The 23,987-nt window shown below is 51.4% G+C and overlaps 1 protein-coding gene across 3 annotated transcripts in view; it reads left to right on the top strand.

Annotated features, from left to right (window-relative positions):
• Positions 1 to 23,987, top strand: part of CACNA1E (calcium voltage-gated channel subunit alpha1 E) — a gene marked incomplete at both ends in the record, with an annotated part of 378,613 nt that overhangs the window by 308,078 nt on the left and 46,548 nt on the right. For 2 of the 3 annotated variants that reach the window (XM_080824813.1, XM_080824814.1), the window contains 9 exons: positions 181 to 248; positions 990 to 1,087; positions 5,611 to 5,667; positions 6,732 to 7,379; positions 7,811 to 8,124; positions 10,255 to 10,414; positions 11,564 to 11,693; positions 12,413 to 12,472; positions 13,224 to 13,330. In XM_080824813.1, coding sequence (XP_080680939.1) covers positions 181 to 248; positions 990 to 1,087; positions 5,611 to 5,667; positions 6,732 to 7,379; positions 7,811 to 8,124; positions 10,255 to 10,414; positions 11,564 to 11,693; positions 12,413 to 12,472; positions 13,224 to 13,330 — 1,642 coding nt within the window. The remainder of the gene's footprint in view (positions 1 to 180; positions 249 to 989; positions 1,088 to 5,610; positions 5,668 to 6,731; positions 7,380 to 7,810; positions 8,125 to 10,254; positions 10,415 to 11,563; positions 11,694 to 12,412; positions 12,473 to 13,223; positions 13,331 to 23,987) is intronic. The other variant, XM_080824815.1, reaches the window with a different exon arrangement.

Genomic DNA, 23,987 nt, shown 5'->3' with positions numbered 1-23,987 from the left:
TGTGGAAGGAAGAAGAGATACTCTCCTTCAGACAGGCCACATAACCTCTGCCTAACTGATGCCATGGGGTAGCTTCTTTTCCTGCTGGATCTCAGACAGCAAAGACCTTGAGAAAACCCTCTCAGTCTTGCTGAAGCCTTTTGGTTTTCTTACGTGCCCATCCTTAACCCATCACCCCAGACACACTGCTGAACGTGTTCTTGGCCATTGCTGTGGACAATCTGGCCAATGCCCAAGAGCTGACCAAGGTAAGCGTTCTCTGCAGATCTCATGGTTTTCTTGTGCCATTGAGCATTTCATCTAGAGCACGGAAACGCCATAGCTGCTTTGCATACCTCACAGGATCATTGTTAGGATCCAGTAGAATACTCTATGTGGGAGACTAGAGCAGGCTGAGAAGATGTGTGTTCTTAGTCGCTCTAGTCATTTCACCTGAACTGGCTTTCCCCAGTGTCATTACAAAGAGGGGACACTTACACCAGGAATGGAGGTGAGGAGATGAGGTCCTTGCCTGATCACCTGGGGTGAGGCCACTTAGCTGGACAGGAGAAAGGGCACGAGTAGAGGCACAGCCTTAACAATGTCCTCTGGACGGGTCTGGCTGAAAGGGCCCTGTTCCATCCCTTGCATCACTGCGGAACACCTGAGATGTGTCAGCTCCATTTTCTGACCTCTACCGCCATGCGCTCCACTAGGGGCTAGAGCCGAGGGTAGAATCCCACGGCTTTCCTGAGAAACTGTGGGGAAGTCTATGGGGCAGGCTGGAGACCAGAACTACGGGCCATGCCAGGCTGTGGAGGCTTCTGTCTCCCAAGGTGCCTGGCACCTGTCCACCTGAGGTCTCTGAGCCAACCCACCTTCCTCCTGCCTTGTTTAAGGCCCTTTCCTGCCTTCCTCATCTCACCTGGTCTCCCGAACTTGTGGGCAGACCAGGGGAGCTATCTCCTTCATGGGGATCCCAGGCAAAACCATCTCTGCTTTGTGTCTAGGATGAGCAAGAAGAAGAGGAGGCTTTCAACCAGAAACATGCATTGCAGAAGGCCAAGGAGGTCAGCCCGATGTCTGCACCCAACATGCCTTCTATCGAGTGAGTTGGCTGTCCCCACTTCACTGACCCCTGGGCTCCTGTGCTAATAGCTAATTCATCAACTCAAAATGGTATATTATCAGAGGATGCTTCCTCCGTGCTGGGAAATGTCCTTAGGATACAGCAGTGAACAAGATAACGTCTTCTCATGGAGTTTTACTTTAGTGAGAGAGAGAGATAATAGACACGTGTAAATGATTTTAGGTGGTGATCACTGTTCTAAGGCACATAGAACAGGGTAATTCAGAGGAAAAAGAATTGGGTGGAGTACGTGCAGGCAGCCTGGGAGGGATTCTTTGAAGAGGTGAAATTCAAGCAGAGATCTGTATGTGAAGAAGGCGGTCATGTGAAATCAGAAAGGAAGAGCTTTCTCCAGTGAGGGTGCAGGGTGGCTGGTGGGCAGGAAGCAAGGAGGAATAGTAGACCGGGCCCGGAAGATCCTGCAGGCCCAGGTAAAGGGCCTGTTTGCAGCCACGGAGGGTCTAAGGCAGAAGGATGGATACTATATGACCTATGCTTTTTTATTTTTAATTTATTATTTTTTAAAGATTTTATTTATTTATTTGACAGACACAGATCACAAGTAGGCAGAGAGGCAGGCAGAGAGAGAGAGGAGGAAGCAGGCTCCCTGCGGAGCAGAGAGCCCGACTCGGGGCTCGATCCCAGGACTCCAGGATCATGACCCGGGCTGAAGGCAGAGGCTTTAACCCACTGAGCCACCCAGGCGCCCCTGACCTACGCTTTTTTCAAAACGTATTTTATTTATTTATTTGAGAGAGAGCATGAGCAGGGGGAGGGGCAGAAGGAGAGGGAGAAGCAGACTTCCTGCTCAGCAGGGAACTGGATGTGGGGCCTGATTCTAGGACCCTGAGATTGTGACTTGAGCCCAAGGCAGACACTTAATCGACTGAACCACCCAGGTGCATCATATAGCATGATATATGCTTTAAAAGGTTGCTCCGCTCTATGAAGAAGGGCCCAGGGTGGAGGCAGGGAGACAGAGGGTTGGCTATAAGAGTAAAGCAGGTGACAGTAGTGGTAGTTGAAACCATAGCAGTGGAGGAGAGGAGACGTAATCCCATTCAGTCTGTGCTTTGGAGGGAGGACTGATAGGAAGAGGTGATGGGCTCAATGTGATGGGGGTGGGGATAAGAAGAAAAAAGAAATATTTCTCTAATGTTTTAAGGTTTGATGCCTAAGCAACTAGGTAGATGGTGCTGGTACTTACTCAGAATCTGGAGAACAGTGGAAATCCAAGGTTCATTTTGGCCACAATCAATCTGAGATGCTTAGAGAACATCTAAGTGAAGATGCTGAATAGGCCATTGGTTACATGAGTGTGAAGCTCGAAAGAGAAGTCCGCGTTGGAAATGAGGAGTTGGGAAGGCCATTTGTATTTGGACAGTGTTAAGCTCTCAGCACGGGCGAGCAGGCTGGGAGTTGTCCTGGAGGCAGAGTTGTTCAGGACAGAGGCCCAGAGCTCTCCTGTGCCTTGAGGTCTGGCAGAGGAGAAACCGGCAGAGGAGACCAGGAGCAATTAGGAGTAGAAAGAAAGGACAGGAACGTGCCCTATCCTGGGGACCTAGAGAAGAGAACTCTTCAGGAAGGCACAAGTGGACAGCGCAGCTAAATACCATCGAAAGATCACATACGCTGAGGACAGAAAAGGGGCCAGTGGGTTTGGTAAAATGAATGTTGTTAGCAACCTTCAGTTTCAGTGGCCCAGTGGGAACAGAATCCAGCTGGAGTGGATTAGGGAGAGAATGGCCAATGATAGTGGAGCAACGAGCGTAGACTTAAAGGATTTAGCCTGGACCTGAAGTTGTTGGCAGAACTAGCAAGGCGTGGGCCTGGTGCAGAGCCGGAGGAAGGTGTTGGAGGAGGAGCTGAGAATCCCGTTTGTGGCTTCTGAGCCTCTGTGAGGTCTGGGTGGGTGGCCCTGGGAATGGATGGGGAGGCTTTGAGGCCCCCGGGAGGTGCAACTCTACCCGGATACTAGACCCTGTCATCTACTACTTGCATCTGGTTGGGGAGAAGCCTTTCTTCGTCAAGTGCTCATGGGAAGGGCTCTGAATGTCCTCTGCCTCGCCCTTTAGAACCATCCCAGAGTTATATGTGGGGCCCTCCTTTCCCTGGATGGTCGTCATCTTGCCCTCACCTTTCAAAACTGAAGGCCTGGCCTCCAAGCCCCTTCTCTGTGACCGAGAAAAAAAAAAAATCGGCCCTCAAACTTTGTTAATGATTAATGGAGAAAGGCAGAGCCACTCCTTCCCCTCTGGAATAATCTCTGGGCCTTGAGTCGTTCCTTCCCCACCTTCCCTGCACTCATGAGTTTGGGTTAAAAATATACACACACAGGTATGCAAACATGCCGATGGGGAGGGCTGGCTGTCACTTAGGAGTGGGTGGTTCTATTTACTGAGATGAAGAAGCAGGGGAAGAGTGGGTTTGGAGACGTGAGTTGGGAAGATGCTTGGCCCAGAGTAGAAACTCACTATTTGTGGAATGAAAGAATGAATGAAATGCTGGTAGACATAGGGCTGTAGGCAGTGAGCTGTGTGCGTGTCTGGGCACGGTGAGGTGGAAGAAGGTGCTACAACCATCCAAGATGAGCAGAGATCTAGCTTTGGTCGCAGGGTGGGTGCTCCTGGCGGGAGCGATGTCAGGGTGGGTGGGTGCTGCTCCGGAGGGCAGGCAGGACCCCTGATTTCTGGACTACCGGACAACTGAGGAGGTGGGTGTCCATAGAGAAACCTGATAAGAGCATTGTGACAAGTCAGGAGGTCTGAGGGCTTGTTCTGTCACTCCCATGCTCAGTGTCCTTGGACAGAGAGCCACTTACGATCCTAGAAACTCTGTCGCCCCATCTTTGAAATGGGAAGGATGCCGCTGCCCTTCCTGATCCACGAGGTTAATGTCAGGTGTATGTGAGGTCACATATGCATGAGTTGGAGCGATGTCGGTGCTTCTCTGTGTGATTTTAGGAGTGAAGGTGTATTAATGATGGGCTGTGGATTGGGATATGTGTATGTGTGAGTGGAGAAGTGGAGTTTGAAGTGTGTATCTGGTCTGTATGGGAATTAAAAGTTGGGTCTCTCTTTGCCTGGCCTGTGTGTGTGTGTGTGCGTGCGTGCGCGTGCACATGCACATGTGTGTATTCATGAGAAAGAGAATTCTTCCATGTACTTAAATTCTTGACACATGTGCTTCTGGAGAGCTGATACTTGAGTATTGGAGAATTTGCAAATAGATGGTAGCATCTGCTTTCCCTAGTGGGTGTGCATGCTGCCTGGCTAGAGTGGGTCCTTCTGGTTCTATGTGCTACCCAGGCTTGGCACCAGCACCCCACGTGGGCCTCCTCACACGGCAGCTGCCTCTGCTGAGGGCTGCACACAGTTGGGGCGCTTGCAGGCCTCTCCATAGGGATGTCTGCACCCACCCCGTGGATGCTCGTACACACTGTGCCTCTTCCAGATGCCAAGTGAGGCTCCCACGAGCTGCCTCTCCTCCCTCAGTCCACCCGTGTCTCAGGCTTCTGTGCGGCTGTAGGACATGGCAGTTGAGCAGTGCTGCTCGGCCTGGCACGTTCTCTGTTGGTCAGGGAGGAAGCAGCAGTTGCCAAGCATCTCCCAGGTTGAGGCAGGGCCCAATGGGCCAGACTGGGTCTGTCAGCCCACATTGGGGGCAGGCTCGCTACACAGGTGTCCCAAGTGTGTCGTCCTCAACCGGAGCATGGACATGACCCTGAAAGCTTCATTTCTAGGAGTCGCGTTTGCCTTTGTGGGTGATGCCCACACCCTGCTGGTCTGACCTTCTCTGGACCTTGGAAAGGGAAGGACACAGCATGTGTGTGTCTAAAGAAAGATTTTTCCCCCCTGCGCATGGCTGAGAAGGCTGACACTGCTTTCCCTGGCTGACCAGACGGAGTCTGGAAGACCTCTGCCCAGGGTCACCGTGTTGCACAGTTGCAGGGGTGTCGCACGTATCCTAAAGTACACGGCCAGCAGCCCACAGTGCGGGGACCCTGCCTGTGGCTATGGGCTGCTCCATGGCTCTGATGGCCTGCATGGCGAGGCACCTGTTCCTGCATGAATGACTGGACTGATGAGCTGGGGAGTCACACCCATGTGTGAATCCTAGACGTGACTGAGGGAAATACCACTCTCATGCAAGTTTGTAGGATTTCCAGAATAGAACTCGTAAGGGCAGTTCGGGGCAAGTGTGGGGGCCTGTGGGGCATGAAGACAGAGCACCTAAAAGCCATGTCCCCCATGAGATGAGACACCCTGTGTGTCTGCATGTGCGCTTCCCACACCAGATCCGCGTGTCTGCACACAGTGAGGCAGCAAAGGTCACTCCCAGGGCAAGTTGAAGTTGGGAGCCCCCCGAGGGCAGCAGGCATGTGGAGAACGTGTGGGCACCTAGAGGACCCCGTGCCTCTCCCTGAAAACTGGCTGGTGGCTGTGGGGCTTGTGGTTCTGAGAGGTGGGGGTGAACTGAACCTGTTCGTTTTTCTTTCCCAGAAGAGACAGAAGGCGAAGACACCACATGTCGATGTGGGAGCCACGCAGCAGCCACCTGTATGTGTGTACCGGTCTGCGTGTCTGTGAGCGGTTCTGTGTGTGTGTGGGGACGCCGTGTCTCCGCCCCCACCGCGGACACAGTGGCGCCGGGTGTGCATGTCAGCGTGTGCCGTGGTGTGTGCGTGTGTTCCGTGGACACTGTCCTCCGCACCTCTCCACTTGTGCTCAGTTCAGTGTGTGTCTACGGTACGTGACCCCGTGTGTCGTGCCCTTCTCCGTGCGGCCTGCGAGCGGGCACGCGGCGGCGTGCTTCCTCCGTGTGGGCGCGCGCGTGGGCACGTGTGAGCGGAAGTAGTGACGAGCCTCCCCCCGCAGGAGCTCAGCCCCGTGCGCGCCACCGTGCGCGGGCCCGCGGCCGCGTGCGGGCTCGCCCAGGCCCTGAGCGGAGGCGTGCGGCAGGGGGCTTGAGAGGCAGCCGCCGGCGCTCTCGGCACACGCGGTCCCGTGGTTTCCATTAGCCGCCGTGGAAGAGAGCCACGGCACGCCTGTTCTCTGAGGGGGATGCCAGCCCGGGTCCGCTAGTCACCGCCGTCAGCTGTCCTCTCAGAGGATCCCACCGCTGTGCTTCTCAGCCTGTGTCCCCCCCACTCCCGGCTGTCATCTGAGGGGCAGAGGACAGGGACAGCAGGGGGAACAAAGGTCTCTGACCCGGCATTAAGGGCCAGTGCGGAGCACAGGGTGGGTGTAGTTGGATGTCCTGAGGGCAAAGGAGAGCAGGGGAGTGCAGACCGGGTGAGCCTTAGTACCACTAAGGAGCCGCGGGGGCTCCATCCAGGGCTCGCGCCCACCCACCCCCGCGGCTGCGGAGCAGGGAGGACAGTGGGAAGCCCCGCACGCTAGGAGGTGCTGCTCCAACCGCCTCCTCGGGCGTGGCCCACTCTGCTCCTTGCCTCTCTCTGTGCTTCCTGTCTGCAGGTGCGGGGCTCTCCCGTTTGCTGCCCCCCCATGTGTCCCGCCCCTTTGCCGTGGCCGCTGAGGGCGGGTCTGCACCCCAGTGGCTCCCTGCCTGGCCTCCGGCTGTCCGGCTCTGACCCGGGTCCTCGCCCTTTTACCTTTGGCAGGAGGGAGCGGAGGCGCCGGCACCACATGTCGGTGTGGGAGCAGCGCACCAGCCAGCTGCGAAGGCACATGCAGATGTCCAGCCAGGAGGCCCTCAATAAAGAGGAGGCCCCACCAATGAACCCCCTCAACCCCCTTAACCCGCTGAGCCCCCTCAACCCACTCAACGCCCACCCCAGCCTCTACCGGAGACCCAGACCTATTGAGGGTCTGGGCCTGGGCCTGGAGAAGTGTGAGGAGGAGCGCATCAGCCGCGGGGGGTCCCTCAAGGGGGAAGGAGGGGACCTGTCGAGTGCCCTGGACAACCAGAGGAGCCCCCTGTCCCTGGGCAAACGGGAGCCACCGTGGCTGGCCCGGCCCTGTCATGGCCACTGTGACCCGACCCAGCAGGAGGCTGGGGGAGGGGAGACCGTGGTGACCTTCGAGGACCGCGCCAGGCACAGGCAGAGCCAGCGGCGCAGCCGGCACCGTCGTGTCAGGACAGAAGGCAAGGAGCTCTCCTCCTCCTCTCGGAGCCGGTCGGCCAGCCAGGAGCGGAGTCTGGATGAAGGGGTGCCCACCGACGGGGAGAAGGACCGCGAGTCCAGGGGCAGCCACTCGGGCAAGGAGCCCACCATCCAGGAAGAGGAGAGAAGCCAAGACTTAAGGAGGTAGGGTGGTCACAGGAGTGCCCCGGAGGCATCTAGCCCTGCTGGTGCAGAGGATCCTCCAGGACAATCCTATCTGACCCTCGGTTTTCCCTTTTACAAAATGGAGAGGATGCTAACACCCCCTTCCTAAGGTGTGCATGGCTATGATAGGTGATGGACCCTGTCCCCTTGAAAACCAGCGTCTGTTCTTCTAGGGCATCTCCTGTTGGGAGCGGGTCACAGGTGGGTGGACCAGAAGAAGGCCTGAACACTGCCTGGGGGTCTTAGCTGCCCCCTGCCTGGGTGGGTCGGGGTGGGAGGCAGCAGATGCCATGCTCTCCAGCAAGGCTCCTCGGGCTTCCCTCACCTTCCCTTCTTGCCTGGCTCACCCATCACCTGAGAACAGCTTCTTCCTATCTGAGCACCAGCAGTCTCCTCCTCTGTCCCTCCAGGACCAACAGTCTCATGGTGCCCAGAGGCATCGGCCTGGCAGGAGCCCTTGATGAGGCCAACACGCCTCTGGTCCGGCCCCAGCCGGAGCTGGAAATGGGGAAGGACATGGTGCTGACGGAACAGGAGGCGGAGGGCAGCAGCGAGCAAGCCCTGCTGGGCAACGTGCAGCTGGACATAGGCCGGGCCATCAGCCAGAGTGAGCCTGACCTCTCCTGCACCACAGCCAACACAGACAAGGCCAACACCGACAGCACCAGCGTCACCGTCGCCATCCCAGACGTGGGCCCCTTGGTGGACTCAACTGTGATTCACAGTGAGAACGCAGTCCCTGTCCCCTTTGAACCTCACTGCCCATCCCACCCCGGGGCTGGGGACCACTGTGTCTCTGGAGTCACCCAGTGAGGTCATGGGAAAAATCGCACCAGCAGGATGAAGTCATTCTTCAGCAAGTAAATGATAGCAGTGGTTTTAGCTTGGTTTGCAGGAAAAACAAGTTGGAATTTTCTCCATCTTAAGCTCTGCCCATAAAATTTCCTTCAGCCTTGGCCCCGGTGGCCACCATAGAGCCTTCAGTGAGATCACATGTGGTTTTGTACCCAGATCTATGTTCAGCTGTTTGACTTATAGTGTGAATATTTGGTGGTGGTCTCTAGGACCTCCAAGGTGCCCTGTCACTTGGACAGCTTAGGGAGCGTCTGAAGGAGCAGGAGATGGCCCAGAGCTGCTCAGTGTGGCTTCCACAAACCTCTGCTTCTCCCAAGGATTCAGGTTGTCAGCCCTAAAGTGAAAGCATTGAATTGGGTGATCTCTGAGGTCTTTCTCAGCGCTAACATTTGAGGAATCTGTTACTCTTATCTACTCTTTTCTCCACGGAGATTTTACTCAGTTTTTATCCCAGATACCTCAGGAAATGGACGTTAATCTCCAGACCTCGAAAGGGGAGACAAAAATCACTGGACCTACCCTCACCCCCATCCCCTCCCTAACCCCACCCCAACCTCACTCCTGTCCTTGTTTCAACCCCATCCCTTTTCCTCCCTTAACCCCATCCTTCTCTCAGCCCTAAACTTAATCCCTACTCCAAGTCGGCCCTAACCCCATCCCTGCCCTGAGCCCACCCCTATCCTGTACTAACCCCACCCCCTTCCCTCCTTCCCCACCCCACCCCATCCCCTCCCTGACCCTCTCCACACACCCATTCCTGCCTTAATCCCACCTGTTGCTCCAGGGCCACTGAATTGCAACCACCCTGGCTGTGTTTCTGCCGTTTCCTTCTTTTTCTGTTCAAAGAACAGTCTTCTGCTCTCCCCGTTTTTCTTCCTCCCACTGCTCTATCTCCATTCTGTCACCTTCGCACACTCAGAATGCCAGTAGTACTTTAGAAAAGGAAATCTCCCATGTACAGTGCTCCCTGGGGTTGGCTTGGTCCTGTCTTGGGATTTCAGACAACCACTTTTGCTGTCTGTTTCATTTTATGCTCTAGTATTAGTGCTTTGGACCCTCTCTGATGAGAAACGTTAAGAAGTTCTTTTTCTGGGGCTGGTCAATGGCCTTGGTCATAGGTAAGAGCATATTATCAGAGACCTTTTGGATGAGTTACTTCTTGGAAGGACCCAGAAGGGACCGGAACCTCAAAGGTTTGCTGCTTGCACAGAGCTCCAGGGTAGAGGCATTCTCTGAGAGCGAACAGTGGGAGAGGCTGACGGCATCCCTTGCCCAGCTCAGAGAGTTTCCTCCTCTGTGCCACTCACCCTGCACTGTGATTTGCATGTGGAAAGTGAGGGTGGTGGTCTAAGAGCTCCCCTCAGCCTCCAGCTCCTTTATCCTCCCCATCCTGGAGTGCAGCCATGGTCCCATAGAGGCATGAATATTACATTGCCATTTCAACATTAATCGTGGCTGAAACCAGCACAGACAGAAAGTCAGCCGCAAACAGAGTAACGGTTTCTTAAAATCTTCCATTGCAGTGTGAGAGCACTGAAAGGCTACAGGATTTTGAATCGGGAGCTAGCTGTATGAACCTAGGATAGGTACTTGAGTTCCCTGAACTTCAATTTTCCTGTCTGTATAATGGGCAGACTACACGCCGCTCAGGGTGTAGTGATGTGAAAATACAGTAAATGAACATAGGCAAAGAATCTAGATCTTAGATATGTCAACTTTGTAAACTTTACAACAGAAACAAGCCTTTTGTGACCCTGGAAAACGTGATTATTATTTATACAGCCAAAAAAGGGCATACCATGTAAAATTAGGGCGAGGGCCAGACAAGAATGAGAGTAAGGGCTTAACTCTGTGTAATAGTGAACACCTCTGGTGTTTGCAACGTACCTGGCTAGACACATTCCTCTAACCCCTTCCCCTCCTTTCTATCCTGTCCCCAGGGGACACCATTCTCACGGGTGGCAAGGTTTCTGATGATTTCACCATGTCCTTTTTGCAGTTAGCAACAAGACTGATGGAGAAGCCAGTCCCTTGAAGGAGGCAGAGATCAAAGAGGAGGAAGAGGAGGTGGAGAAGAAGCAGCAGAAGAAGGAGAAGCGTGAGACAGGCAAAGCCATGGTGCCTCACAGCTCCATGTTCATCTTTAGCACCACCAACCCGTAAGGCCCCCTCCTGTCACTCCCCCTTTGGTGCCAGGGTTAGAGCCAGGGCGGGGTGACGAGGAGAAGGAGAGATAAGGGTCCACTTCTCCTTCTGATCCTTCTTAGTGGACTGTGGCTGGACATCCGGAACATATAGGACGCTCCCTGGTGGAGCTGGGTCATGGGATTGAAAAGCCTCTGAGCTCTGTGCTAAGTCCACAAAATAAGACAGGGAAGCATGAGAGATGTCAGGAGAAAACGACCCTATGCCTCTTAGTCCTTTTATTTGGTCGGTAGGTTGTGTGGGGGTGGGGTGGGAGGAAGGCAGTCTACTTCAGATGTTTCACCAAATATTCCAGGGGTAGACAGAGCTGAGAATACGGAGCCTAGAATAAATAGATGGCCCGCTGGGGTTTAAGAGTATTGGTCCCAGAACCCCAGATGTGGATTTTGAAATGGGCGTGGTTCCTCAAAGCAGAGGTAAGGGGCATAAGATGGAGGTGGCAGAGAAGATTCTGGAAAGTTAGACTGAGCTGTCTTTGGCCCCAGAAATGAGCAAGATGTACACAGAGACCAGCTTCTGAGGCTAGGAAGACAGAAAGGTTTTCAGTGACCACATGGGCAGTATTCTGGCAAGGCTCTGGCAAGGAAGGAACTGGAGCTAATGTATGTCAAGTCACAAGTCCAGAATACAGTCTGCAGAACATAATCACTTTAATCAGCATACCGGGGCTCATAAAACCTGTTGCTACTCTCATTAGGTACCTTAGACTCCAGGTGTGTCATTACGTTTCTTGGTTCTTCCAATTTCCTTGCTATGTCCCAGTTTTTATATGGGGGCAGGGGGAGTAGACACTGAGAAGTGGTGGAGGGTACCATGTGGGCATGCGCAGTGCGTATTGTCTGATGCAGGCTGCTCCGGTGGCTCAGACGTGCCTACGGATAATGTATCTTGGCTTGCGCTACTGCAGCCTCTAACCAATCTGATTACCTTCTCCCACTGGAGCTTTAAATCACGGGTGGTGCCTGCGAAATTAAATTGCTCTCCCTATGGCTTCCTCTGGCCAGGGCCTGGCTGTCTGGCAGAGGCCGATGTGCCCGCGGGTGGGGAGTAAGGGGACGGGGGCGGGAAGCTGAGGCAGCTCCTTTGGCTCTGCCACCCCCCAGGATCCGCAGGGCCTGCCACTACATCGTGAGTCTGCGCTACTTTGAGATGTGCATTCTCCTGGTGATCGCGGCCAGCAGCATCGCCCTGGCAGCCGAGGACCCCGTCCTGACCAACTCCGAGCGCAACAAAGTGGGTGCATGGGAGCCGAGCCATCGGCCCTGGGACCCACCCCGTCCCAGCCCCTCCCCAGCCCAGTGTTGAAGGTGAACTAGGGAGGGTTCCTGGGGCGATGAGGAAGGCTTAAGAAATGGCCCATTCCTGTTGCTCAGGGCAAAGGACGGACCCTTTCTAGATCAGCTCCTTCTTCCCAGCCCCCCGCGTGCCCTAAGGCTTCTTCGCCAGGCCTTACCTCCAGAGCCAGCCAGTCTTTGCAGCCACCCAGGGGCTTGTGTTGGAGGTGGGTCAGGGAGGCTCTCTGATGCCGGGTCGTGAGGGCTACCCATGAATTTGGGAAGCTGAAACTCTACCCTGGGGAGCTGAGACATCTCCTGGAGGTCCCAAGTGTGTATGTCAGGAGGTATGAAGGAGGTGGGTGGGGAGGATTGCAACTGACAAGGATTCCAGGGCCTGAGGGAGAGATCTGTGGGGCATTTGGGACCCAAGAAGTTAAGTTCTGGCCAAGGGGAAGGAAGAGCCACGGACTGACCACCGGGGCCTGCAGCTCTAGGAGAATGCGTGGCTCCTCTCCTCCCTGTGTCCAGCTAACAGTGACAAGCCCAAGTTTCTGTTCTGAGGGAGAAGTGAGCTGCGGTGGGGGTGAAGGACTGCATGTATGTGGGCAAACAGGCGTGCGTGTGGCCTGGTGGCCACACCTGGGCCTCTTCCCTTTCCTTGTATGTGTCTTACAGGTCCTGAGGTATTTTGACTATGTTTTCACTGGCGTGTTCACCTTTGAAATGGTCATAAAGGTAAAAGCCTCCAGAGAAAAGCTGGGCTCCAGGGTTTGGATGGGTCATGGGTCTGCTCCTTTAGTATAGTGCTGCTCCCCAGTGCTGCCACCTACCAGCCAATGACAGACCTCAGTAGGGCCTCTGGTGACCCCTCTTCTGGCTTCAGAAGTCTGAGGAAGTCTATCACGGCCAGATTTCATGGCACAGCATGACTGTGGAGGATCTGTTTAGACTGGGGCAGACCTGTGGGTATGCCCCAGGGAGGAGCCTGTCCGCTTTCAGGCAGTCAGGAATGCAGGCAGGTATGGGGACTGTCCTTGCCTCCCGAGCGTGCCCCCTGGTTCAAGCCAAGGCAGAGGGTCAAGTAGGGATGAGTCCTCCTGGACTCCATGTAGTCCTTGCTGCACTTGCTGCTTACCAGTCTGTGCCCCATCAGCCTGACACCCCACTGTCTTGTTCATGGTCTCTGCTGTCTGGGGTTTTCCCCATCTGTGCATATGGGGGGACCCCTGGTGCTCTGAGACACTACAGGAAGGAGAAACGTGAGGCTGAGGAGTCTAGTTGAACCCTGGTGGCTATGACACGGGGCCTTGGGCCTCACAGTGAGGTGGAGAGAGCCTGTGAGACCTGTCCTTTGGCTCTCCAGGTCCTTGTGTAGGGTTGGTTGTGGAGACAGTGGCAGTAGAGGCATTGTCCTGGGGAGCCCTGAGCTCCAGGTGCGTTGCCGGCTCCTGTGGGCTCATCCGCGGCTGTTCATATCCTCCTGCAGATGATAGACCAAGGCTTGATCCTGCAGGACGGGTCCTACTTCCGCGACCTGTGGAACATCCTGGACTTCGTGGTGGTGGTTGGCGCGTTGGTGGCCTTTGCTTTGGCGTAAGTGTAACTCTTTCTTCTTGTTCAATGTCCTTCCGTCCCTTCTTCCTGAGACTTGGACTGATTTGAGGCCTTCTCCGAGGCCAGCGTGAGAGGCAGTTCCCCCAGAGTGGTGCCAAAGAAAGCGACCCTGGAAGTCTGCTTCCCTCTTGCCCTCTGTGGTACCCCAGCGAGCCTCATAGCTTCAGCTCACTGCCCCAAATGGCAGCACTGGTGAAGGAGGAGCCGGGGGAGTCCCAAGGAAGAAGCCAGAGGCCCTGGAGTTCCTTTCTCGGAGATGAGTAAGCATGGGCGGGAGCTCACCCGCGTGGGCAGTTCCTCCATGGGCTCACGGAGGGACCCAGGACAGCTCACGTACCCTTTCCTTTCTTGGGTATGTCAAACAAAGAATCCACTTGGGAGAAGAATGCAGAGGGTAGAACAGAGTCAGGGATTACAGTCTGCTCATGAGCAGGGGTGCCCCAGAGATATTTTATAGATATAAGAACCGTGATCACGTGTTTAGCTCCAGAACCTAAGACTTTCACAACTTCCTTGGTAACGCACTGAGGAAAACATCCAGGTGACTAAGCCGTGCTCATTACATTTGGGGAATTTTTTTTTCCCCCAGACACTGATCAGCTGTAGCAGGTTTTCAACCACATGCTGACATTTCCTGTGGCATCCAGCCAAGGAAGGGGCTCTGTGGACCCTTCAGGGTTTAGCTAAGAAATACACATGATCAGGGCCTTTTCCTTAAGCTGGTGTATAGGATGCCCAGGAGATGAGTGACAGCTTTCGGGCCCTGTCTGCACCTTGCCGCACTGCCAGAGAGCCTCCCCCTTTTCCAGGTGGCACAGTAGACTTCCCTCCAGCCTCTCCAACTATAAGAGAGAGCCGAGTCTTTAAGCAAGTCTGGCTAAACTGTGATGAGGCAGAAGGAAAGCATCTGGGAGTTGCTGGCAGTGATAGCAACTGCAAAAGGGAAGGGGCAGAGCGCCTGCAGAGGTTGGACCTTCCCAGGTCCAGGTGGTTAGAAAGGGCTCATCCATCCCTCCCCTCCCCACAAACACCATATCTGCTTCTGCCCATCCTGGCAGAGGAGGAGGTGGGGTGACAGTGAAGAAGGAACATTCTCTAAGTGTCTGAGGGTGGGGAGCTCTCTGTAGGAGAGATGAAATGTCCCCAGCTGTCCTAAGGACTTAAGATCTTCCAGAACCTAGAAGTGGGCTATTTGCATTGCTGTCCCAGCCATGGAGGACCCTCCAAAGGGGAGTCAGGTTGAATGTGGCTCGTGGCGCTGAGCTGGGCTAGCAGGACAATTTCAGCGTACCTTGTCCCCCTTGTAGACCAGTGTATTAACCCCACCTACCTTTAGAGTCATATGGAATCACCTGTGCCTCTCACAAAAAGAAAGCCTCTTATTAGACATGACTGAGCTAGTTCCAAAGAAATTTCACAAAAGCATGATATTTTCCCCAACATCTGGACCTTGTATAAATTCTTATCTCAAGATACAAACCAAGGCAACTTTGCTCTACCAAGGGGACTCCCAGCTCCTCTTCCTCCTTCTTAGAAAAAAATCATTAAAGTCTGGCTTTTTCCTCAGGAGGCCTACTTACTTTGTTAGGATAAATATCACCCTTGAGTTTTCAAAAGGTCAGTTTCCTTCTCATTTTATCAACCCATTTACATATATTATTCGCCATATTGTTCTTTCTTATTTTGATCTCAGTAAAGTAGTTTGTCTCTCTTTGAAGAAACAAAAGATGAGGAGAGAGAAGTAATGGGAAAGGATCCTCCCCATCTTTAGGAAGAACAGAGCTCATTGGGGTTACAGGGAAGGATGGGAGGAAGGGGTGGGCTCTGGACTCAGGCAGGCCCTGCTTTTGAATCCCAGCCCCCCTATGTACCTGCATGATGTCCTAGAGCAACATAGCAGGATAGTAGGCTTCCTAATCTCAGTTTTTCACCTCTGCAATGGGGTCAAAACAATGCCTGTGGAGTGCCTAGCACATAGGGCGTGGCACAATGTGAACAATCAACAAATGTCTTTTTTAAACTTAAATTCAATTGCCAACATATAGTACATCATCCGTCTCGATACAATGTTCGATGATTTGTTAGATATTAATTCCCTTCCTCATCCTTCCATTCTTTCATCGCATCCTGAAGTCCAGATGCTGGAGCCAAGTGTGTGTTGATGTATAATGTGTGCAGATGGCTGAAGATGAACCCAGGCTGGTTTCCACGTCTGCGTTGTTTTACACACCCACGTGCGCATACACACGCATGCAGACGTGTGGGCGTGCACAGACCCACAGGCACACACACCCAGACACACACCCCGGTAACCAGGTGCCCGTGGGGAGGAGCTGTGTTTTAGCGGAAGCCTCTGCATGCCTGCCCCACGTCCACAGTCCAGTTGTCTCTCCTCAGGTCCAGAGTGACAACAACGGGCTGGAGGGTTGTCATCTATCTTCTTTTTTTTGTGCCCTTTGAAAACATGGCGATGGTGGCTTTGGTGCTGGTGGCAGGGGAGGCCTTAACAGCCCCGGAACCGAAGCCTCTCTGTGGGTCCTCAGACCAGGTACAGTGCAGGGAACCCCAAGAATCCCCTGGCTCTGGGGTCCACACTTACGTGATGGATTGAGAGTTATGATCCATCACTTGCTTTTAGTGATGTCACTTCCTGAACTTTTCCTTAATGTCCCTGGAAGTGTAAATGGTACTTGCTCCCCCTTCTCCATCCACTCTCTTGTGCTACCATCCTTCCAAGCTGGCCATGCACATCCCCTCTCCCCTTTCTCCTGCTCATGGAACAGGCTCACACCCATCTCCTCTGGCCTTTGTCACGTTGCGGAGGTCCAGGCAACGCTTTCTCTTGCTCACGCACCACGCTTCCTAACTCTTCTCTCTCCCCTTCCTCGTTAAGGGCACCAGAGAATTCAGCTCTCCCATCGCTTTGGTAGGGTTGGCCCGGGTCCCCACTGCCAGCAGAGTTAGGGCCTGGCCTGGGGCGCACAGCAGAAGGAAGCCTGTGTTGCACAGCCGGGCCATGGTAGGAGGCTCAAGCCAATAGGAAGCCAAATATGGGGTTTTCTGTAGGCTTCTTAAGGACCTCCCTCCCTGCAGTTACAGATTTCATCATCAGAACCCATGTATTTGCCCCTGGGGATGTCCACCATTCAGATGGCCTTACCCCTCCCCGTCTCACTCTCCTCTTCCTGAGGAGAGGCTACTGTGGAGGCTTCTGCTCGGGCTTTTACTCAGTCTGAGCAGATCTGACCATGATGGCTGTGGTAACACCTTCATGCGATGCCTCAGAAGTCAGAGGTGACTTGGCATCCCTGTCACTGCGACCAGCCAGGATCTTCCCAGAACCCAACCCAAGTCCCAAGAGCAATGCCCCTAACCAAGGGGAGGCAAGGTCCTGTAGCTGAATTCTCAAAGAAAACTGTGTGGTCCCCTGAGCCCTTCTGGCAGAGGGCTGCACCTATCGTCATGTATGTTTTCTATAAGCATATATGTCGTTGACGTAGTGGCTGAAGAGAGCTCTCTCTTCTCTATAGCTGTGTACCTCAAGGGAAGGGATTCTTTATAATGTAAACCTGACAAATTCTGGGAATTTTTATTATTGACTTTTGAGGAGGAGGGGACGGGGATTTCTTTTCTAAGTGTGGGCGTACCGGGAGATGAGAAAAAACTGAAAGATACTCCAATCACACCTTTCCTGTTCCTCCCGGCCCATTTTTACATTATAAAGCATTTATAAGAACACTCGGGTCTCCTTGCCTCAGCCAGATACCTGTGTAGGGAGACGGGCAGAGTTTTGGCAGAGGTTGGCTTTGTTTCTCCCTCATTCCGCTGCCCTCACAACACCCCACTTTCTGGGCCATATGGAGACACAGAGTGTTCGCCAACTATAAATGTCCTGACCATGCCTTTTCCTCCTTGAGGTTTCAAGAAAAGTCTGATGAGTGACTGGATCTGTGAAACCTTTCTCTTTTATCTTTTTCTATCTGAAAAAGAGGGATTCTTCTGTTTGATCATTATTTTACACCGAAAGGCCAGCAACTGCTTGTCCTAGTTTCCTCACACCCTGTTGCCATCATGTCTGCCTCCCAGCCTCCTGGGGGGGACAACAAAGATGGATCCAGCCTTGGCATTTCTGGGTATCTGCACCTCAGGCACGTTCCCTCACTTTGGGGCATCCTCCTGGAGGCAGCTGCCTCATGGGGAAATTAGGCAGCCCCTACGTCAAGTTGAGTTCCTGAACCTTATGGGATCATGCGCAGTGAGGGGGTGATGCTATCTGGCCCTCGGGTTTCGCATCTGAAATGGCTTGTGAAGGGATTTGGACAGGCAGCTGGGCAGGGCCAGCATCTCAGGAGGAAAGGCAGGAGAGCACAGGGACGTATGTGTGTGTGAGATCCTTCGCTCCAACCCAACCAAGCCCCTCATCCTCCTCGTTCTCATTGTTCCACAGCATGTTATAACTTGACTAGCTCAAGTCAAGTCACCAGGTATCCAGCTATCCTGGATTGGGTTCTAACTAGTAAACTCACAGCTTATAATGACTTGACCACACAAACAATCTCAAAGAAAAATAATGAGCAGTTCTGCTCCTACCTCCTCCCCCCACTGGGGCTGGTGCATCAGTGAGAGTCACGCAGGCTCTCTGGCAGCTGAGACCCAAGCTCTCCCTCACTGCCTGCCATCTTAGCGGGGCATGAGGTAAGGTCAGGGCTCCCTGGCACGCGGGGGATCTGGATCACAGCCGCACTTGGCCTTTAATTATTCAGTGCTTAGCTAGAAAGGAAAAACATGAGTCAATCTGCCTCTTGATGCCAGAAGGAACCAGAATTCCCACATTAGCTTTTATTACATTCTTTTCATTGAAGTATGTTGCTTTTCTGACACTTGACACTCTGCCCCGGTCTTTAAGATGGATAAGGTCATGTGAATGCATTCAGAACCAGCTGCAGTGGCCAAGCTGGTTCTGAATTCATTCAGCGAAATACACAGAGATAATTTTAGATTTGGAAGAGCCCTAAGGAGCCGCAGAATATGGTCCCTGGTGTGTTTTGTATTTGTAAAGGTGTGAGTGTGTGCTCTGAGAAAGGAGTGGCTATCCAGAGCTGAAATGCTCGTAGGTGCTTAGCCTCAGCAGAGCACAGAACAATAGAACAGACATTTCTCCCTATACCTGACCCCTCCCTGTTCTTCACCGCCTGCCTGTGTCTGAAGCCGCCCCCCTCACATCTCACACTTTGCTGTGGGATTTCTTTCTTGACAGCCCCTATTCTTCTAGGACTGAAAGGGGCGTCTCCCAAAGGAAGCTGTGACTACCCATTAATCTTGGAGGGGGGCAAAAAATGTGGACAAAGTCCTGCTTCACGCAAAGAAGACCCACTTGCCACTGAGCAAGACAGGTCGTCCAGTGCCACTGTTCTGTGGAAGAGAATGAAGGATTAAAATTAAATTTCGCCGTCAGGTAGCCAATTAACTGTGGATTTAGGTTGCTGGCTGAGCTGGAATTGGAAATTTCCAGCAGTGAGCAGATAGAAGGATGTTGTTCCTCGAGACTCCTGCTTTAAGGGTCACCTCAAGAGTGACTTTCCCTGACTTTGTGCCCAGGCAGGGACCCTAAAGGTGATTAATGGCCAAGAGGCTCTTGGGATGTCTACTGCTGTATTGTACCCACGGTGCCTTGAGAATGGGTTTTGGGATGAATTAGGAGGGACAGAGTGGGAGCCATGTAGAGGGGGTGCCTGAAAGAAAGAGGTAAGTTCTCAGTCTACCCACTCTTGGCATTAAGCCCCAGCACGCATGATTTTTTTGACGAACGCTAGAAAATACATTGTCCGTGATTTACATCACTGATGCTAGGGAATGTGCATTTGGAGATCTTTATCCTAGGGAGGCAATGGGTGTGGATGGCCAAGCATTTCTCTTTATTAACGAGCACGAATTTGGGAGATGGTTGATTATAAATGGGATGTCAGCCTCCGGCCACATTAACAAATGAAATGATCCAGTCAGGGAACACGGTCCGTTCACACGGCAGCCCGCAATTTAGCTCACCAGCCTCAGATGCAAGGTGCACCCCGCACCAGAGCCTTCCCAGACACAGGAACAGCTCAGAGCTGCAGGATTTGTAGAAATCCTTCATGGTGTCCTCCAGATTTAACAGTAAGTTTTGGAGTAACTCAGAGCAGATTTCGTGGTGGGACTAGGGAAGGATCCGCTCAGATCACGTGACCTGCAAGCCATCTGCCTAATCCACACTCACAGAGCCACAACCTAGCATTATGAATTAGTCGCCTGCTGGGGGAGCGTATTGGCTGGACTTTAGCCAGTGCCGGGGCCCTCTGGGAAGGTTCAGCAGATGAGTGGTCTTGGGTATGTTTGGAAGGTGAAGTGTAGGAAGCAAGACAGATCAGGTCACTCTTCCCCAGCCTGAATAACAAAACTGCTAGGAGACAGTAAGGTGACTTGCTGTCCCCTGATGCTTCTCAGTGCTTGGACCTTCCGGTTAGAGTGTGGTGCTGTGTTTTGTAAAGGAGAAAGTTTTCAAAGGTAATGATGACTGTGTATCAGGAGCTCACTAAGGTGCATTTGCAGGAAGGAAAGGATTATGCACTGGCCACTTATTATAGAGTTAGTGGCCTGGTCACGGAGCAAAGGAAGTTGGTAGAGTTGCAAAGGATTTAGGGCTCATGGAAGACCCCAAATGATGCTGAGGTAGGGGATGAGGAAGAAAAATACACAAATAGATGAACTAGCCTTACCAACAGGTCCTAGATTTCCTCTGGGGATAACCACTCCCCATGCAACTTCTCATTTCCACTTGTCTTTAGAACTTGTAAAGTGTTTTAGCACTGTTTATTTCATTCATCTCTCAGCCATCCTGTTTTGTAGTGGAGAGGTGGATTGCTTGAGACTTTAACTATTTTGACTCATTTGACTAGTAGCAAAACCAGTTTTTGTTCTAAAATAACTGGTATTTTTTACTTCAAGTTTAGGGGCTTTCTTTATTATATCTAACTCCCTTCTCCCTCTTGTGTTGTAGTCAGTTCCAAGCCATTAACCCCTGTAAACTCAACTTGGTGGCTTGGTACAGATCTCTCCTCAGCCTTCCGAGCCATCTGTCTCTGCTTGGAGATAGACAAGACCTATGGACCAGGTCGGGAAGGGCATCCCCGACCTTGCCTGTCTGTTCCATCTGTACCTTTTCCTTTCCACGTACACTCACAGGCCCCAGGCTGATTAAGGCTAAGAGGAAAGATAGCTCATTATTTGAGTTCAGGAACTGGTTTCTTTTGCTGTTCCTCCTTTGGTTAAAAACCCTCCTGCGATTCTCATCTGAAAAGGCACTGTAACATAAATAAGGAGGTGGATTTCAGAGCCTAACTTAGGTCTGCATCCCAGCATAATGAATTATTAGCTGTCTTAACTCTCTGAACTTCTATTTCCTCGTCTATAAGTGGAAATTAAAAATAGCTATGTTTTGGTCTTATGAGAATTAAGTAAGGTAAAATATATTCAGTGTCTTGTATAGTGCCAACCCTTTAGCAAGTGTGTATTGAAGTTATTACGGCCTCCCAAGTAATAGTCCAGACATTTTGGCAAGGCTCAGGGCTCCTCACAGTGTGACCTCCTGTCCCTACCTTACACTCCAGCAAGCCTGTCCGTGCTTCTGATGCAAGAGATTCCTTCAGGTCCCTGCGCTGTTCTCTCCGGGGCTCATGGGGGAGGACAGAAGGCCATTCCACTTAGAGGAGGAGGAGCTCTTCAGAACCTGATGTCCCTGCTCTGCCCACCATGGAGAGAGCTGGTTCCTTGCAGAAATCAATGTGCAAGCACATCTTCTAAGAAAGGGGAGGCCTAGAAACTGAGGAGTGAGATTACAGTGCATGATGAGTGATTATACCTAAGATCTGGAGGGCAACTTGACAACTGAGCTGGAAAATTCTCATCTTTTACTGATGAGATGTAAGAGAAACGTGGCCTTTTTTTTTTTTTTTTCTTTTCTTCCTGGAGAGCAGCCAGGACCTTATCAAATAAGAAATGAGTAGGAAATAAATGGGAAAATGGGTGGCCCAGTTGAGTCCCAATTAAAGGGGGACCAGTATGTCCTAGCCTGTGAAATTATCCTCAAGTTTTAACATTAGAGTCCGTTTTTAAACCTGAGAAATTTCATGAACTAGCTAGGCAGTGTAAAAAAAATTCTGATTATACATACAGTAGCAAAGACTAACAAAACGTTATCAAATGATTATATTTAAATGATTTGTAAAAAGCATATGAATTATTTCAAAAATAATAGGCCTCCGTTAAAATGCTTGACGAGCTTGTCCTCTTGGTTTGATAAAACATTTCCCTTGCCATCTTGTTGACTACGATAATGACTTAAATAACTCTCCTGTGCCAGGATTTGGGAAAGGTAATTTGGCCTAGCATATGTGTAAATTAGGATGTATTTTAATTAATATTAAAATTAATATTGGGACTAAGTTGTTAAGACTTTTCTGGGCTCCATGGTTTTGTTATCTATTGTTCCTTTCATTTCAAAAGACAGTTTTCAAATCCGTGCTGAACATATGTTAAAAAAACCAAAAAGCAAGCGTGCTTTTCTGCAACCACTCAAAATCATAGCTTTTCAGCGGCTTCTCTGCTATGAGGGGCCTGTTTGAAAAATGTGCAGAGCAATGACTAATCGGTATTTTGCTTTGGGCCTCAGTCTTATTACTATCCCTGGCTCAACTTTGTGGGAGTCAGCATGGGACACATGTCCCCCCACCTCTGCTTACATTGGCAGCTACAATCAGCTGTTGAGATCAGAGTGTACTATTAAGGATCCCCATTTTCCAAAACATGGGACACACAAATCAGACAAACAATGGGTCAGAAATGCTCTTTGTTCCATAGCAGAATATTTTAGTAGGATCCTGGGGCAAAAATTAATTACAGAGAACAAATTTTGTCCTTTATCCAGGTATGTGGGAAGAGCAAGAAATTTGGGGCTTTCTTTCATAAAATGGGCATCTGTGAGTATGAACCTCTGAGAACCCATTCAGAGGCTACTGGACATAAATGTCTCAGAGTTGAGGTCCTGGGCTAAGCAATGGGTTAAAGCCAGGAGTGTGTCACCCTAAATCACCTGCCCTTCCTTTGATCCTACTCTGTTCTCTCATTTTAGGGGTATGGAAGATTCTCTCTAAGCTTTTCCTCAAGATGAATGTAGCCTGGGGAAAGGAAGGTGACCTGTGTAGTTGTTTTGGTGAAATTTTCAGTCAGTTGATTGATTTTCCCATGGCACATAACTTGCAATTATACTTTTGTTTGTTGGCTTGTTTACTTGAGGTCTGTTCTCCCTACTAGACTTGGTAAGTTTCAAGAAGTTAGGGACCTCATTTGTTTTATTCAGTGGTATACCCATACCTAGAAAGTGCCTGGCCTACATTAAGGACTCTATCAGTGCTGTGATATGAGTGGATAAAGAAGTGTTTGGCTGACCCACCGTGTGCCCAGTCTCATGTATGAGAAGACACTGTTATAACTCAGGGAAGGACACTATCTTTGCCTTCTAAACTCTCAGAGGGTGTCACATGAGGGATTTAAGATTTATAAAGCCTTGGATTTAATCCCATATCACCATTAATTTGGCAAGTACTGTGAAAATGAATGTATTTTTGAATATGAGATCATATACTGAGTAAAATAATCATGAGAAGTTTTTGCTTGTGACATATAGTGGTGTACCGTAGGTTTGTGATACATTACAAAGATTAAGGAGAAAAAGTACCCTTTCCAGCAACCGGCAACGGAGAAGCCCAGCCTGAATTCTAGACATTTCTACATGGCTGCAGGAAGTTACCAGTGGCACTGTGGCTCGCTCCCTGAGTGACCTCATACAAGGCACATTTTCGTGGGGATGTAGTAAAGGGGGTTTCAGGGATCTTTTCCAGCTCTACAATATGGTTTGATGGAGCCTGGAACCAAAACCTTCTGGGGCAGAGGCTTAGTGGTTCAGAGCAAGAGCTCCGACCGCCTTACAATCTGGCTTCAAGGCCCAGCTCACCGTGCTAGTGCTGGGTACTCCTTAACCTCTCTGAATCACATCTGTGAATTGGGGATAGTCAGAGCTCTGGGTCCTAAGATTATTAGAAGGGCCACAGAAAGAGTTGCACTAAAAGTGCTTAGCCTAGAGTAAATCTACAGAAAGTTAGCTCTCATTATTTTTAATCTCAAATATTTCACATTTATGTTCTCACCCTTTTTATTATTGGCAGGCCTCCAAATAGAGCTGGGATGATTTTTCTCCAAGCTGCACAGTAAATAGTTCACAATAGACGGTTGGTCGTTTCACTTATCAAAGGGCATCCCTTTGTGTGACATCAGGACCTCGATACACAATCCCTTGCCCCAGATCCTGAGGTGGTTTTAGGGTGTTTCTCCCATTTGTGCTTTTAAGAGAGATCCTATTCTCCCTATCAGAGTGGTCCTGCGCCCCACTGTAAACGAAATCCTTCAGAAGCATAGATACACCACTGTGAGGTGAGATGCCTTTTGCAACAGAATTTCTGGCCCAGAGCAGACCTAGTTCCTCTATCCTGGTTTCTTATAAATTCACTGGAAATAGAGTTTGTTGGAAGACAAATGGAAATGGAAG

This window comes from Martes martes, assembly GCF_963455335.1.
Source record: "Martes martes genome assembly, chromosome: 15".
In the NCBI taxonomy this organism is placed as follows: domain Eukaryota; kingdom Metazoa; phylum Chordata; class Mammalia; order Carnivora; family Mustelidae; genus Martes; species Martes martes.
Note: the sequence above shows the minus strand (reverse complement) of the source record. Positions and strands in the feature narration are given on the sequence as shown.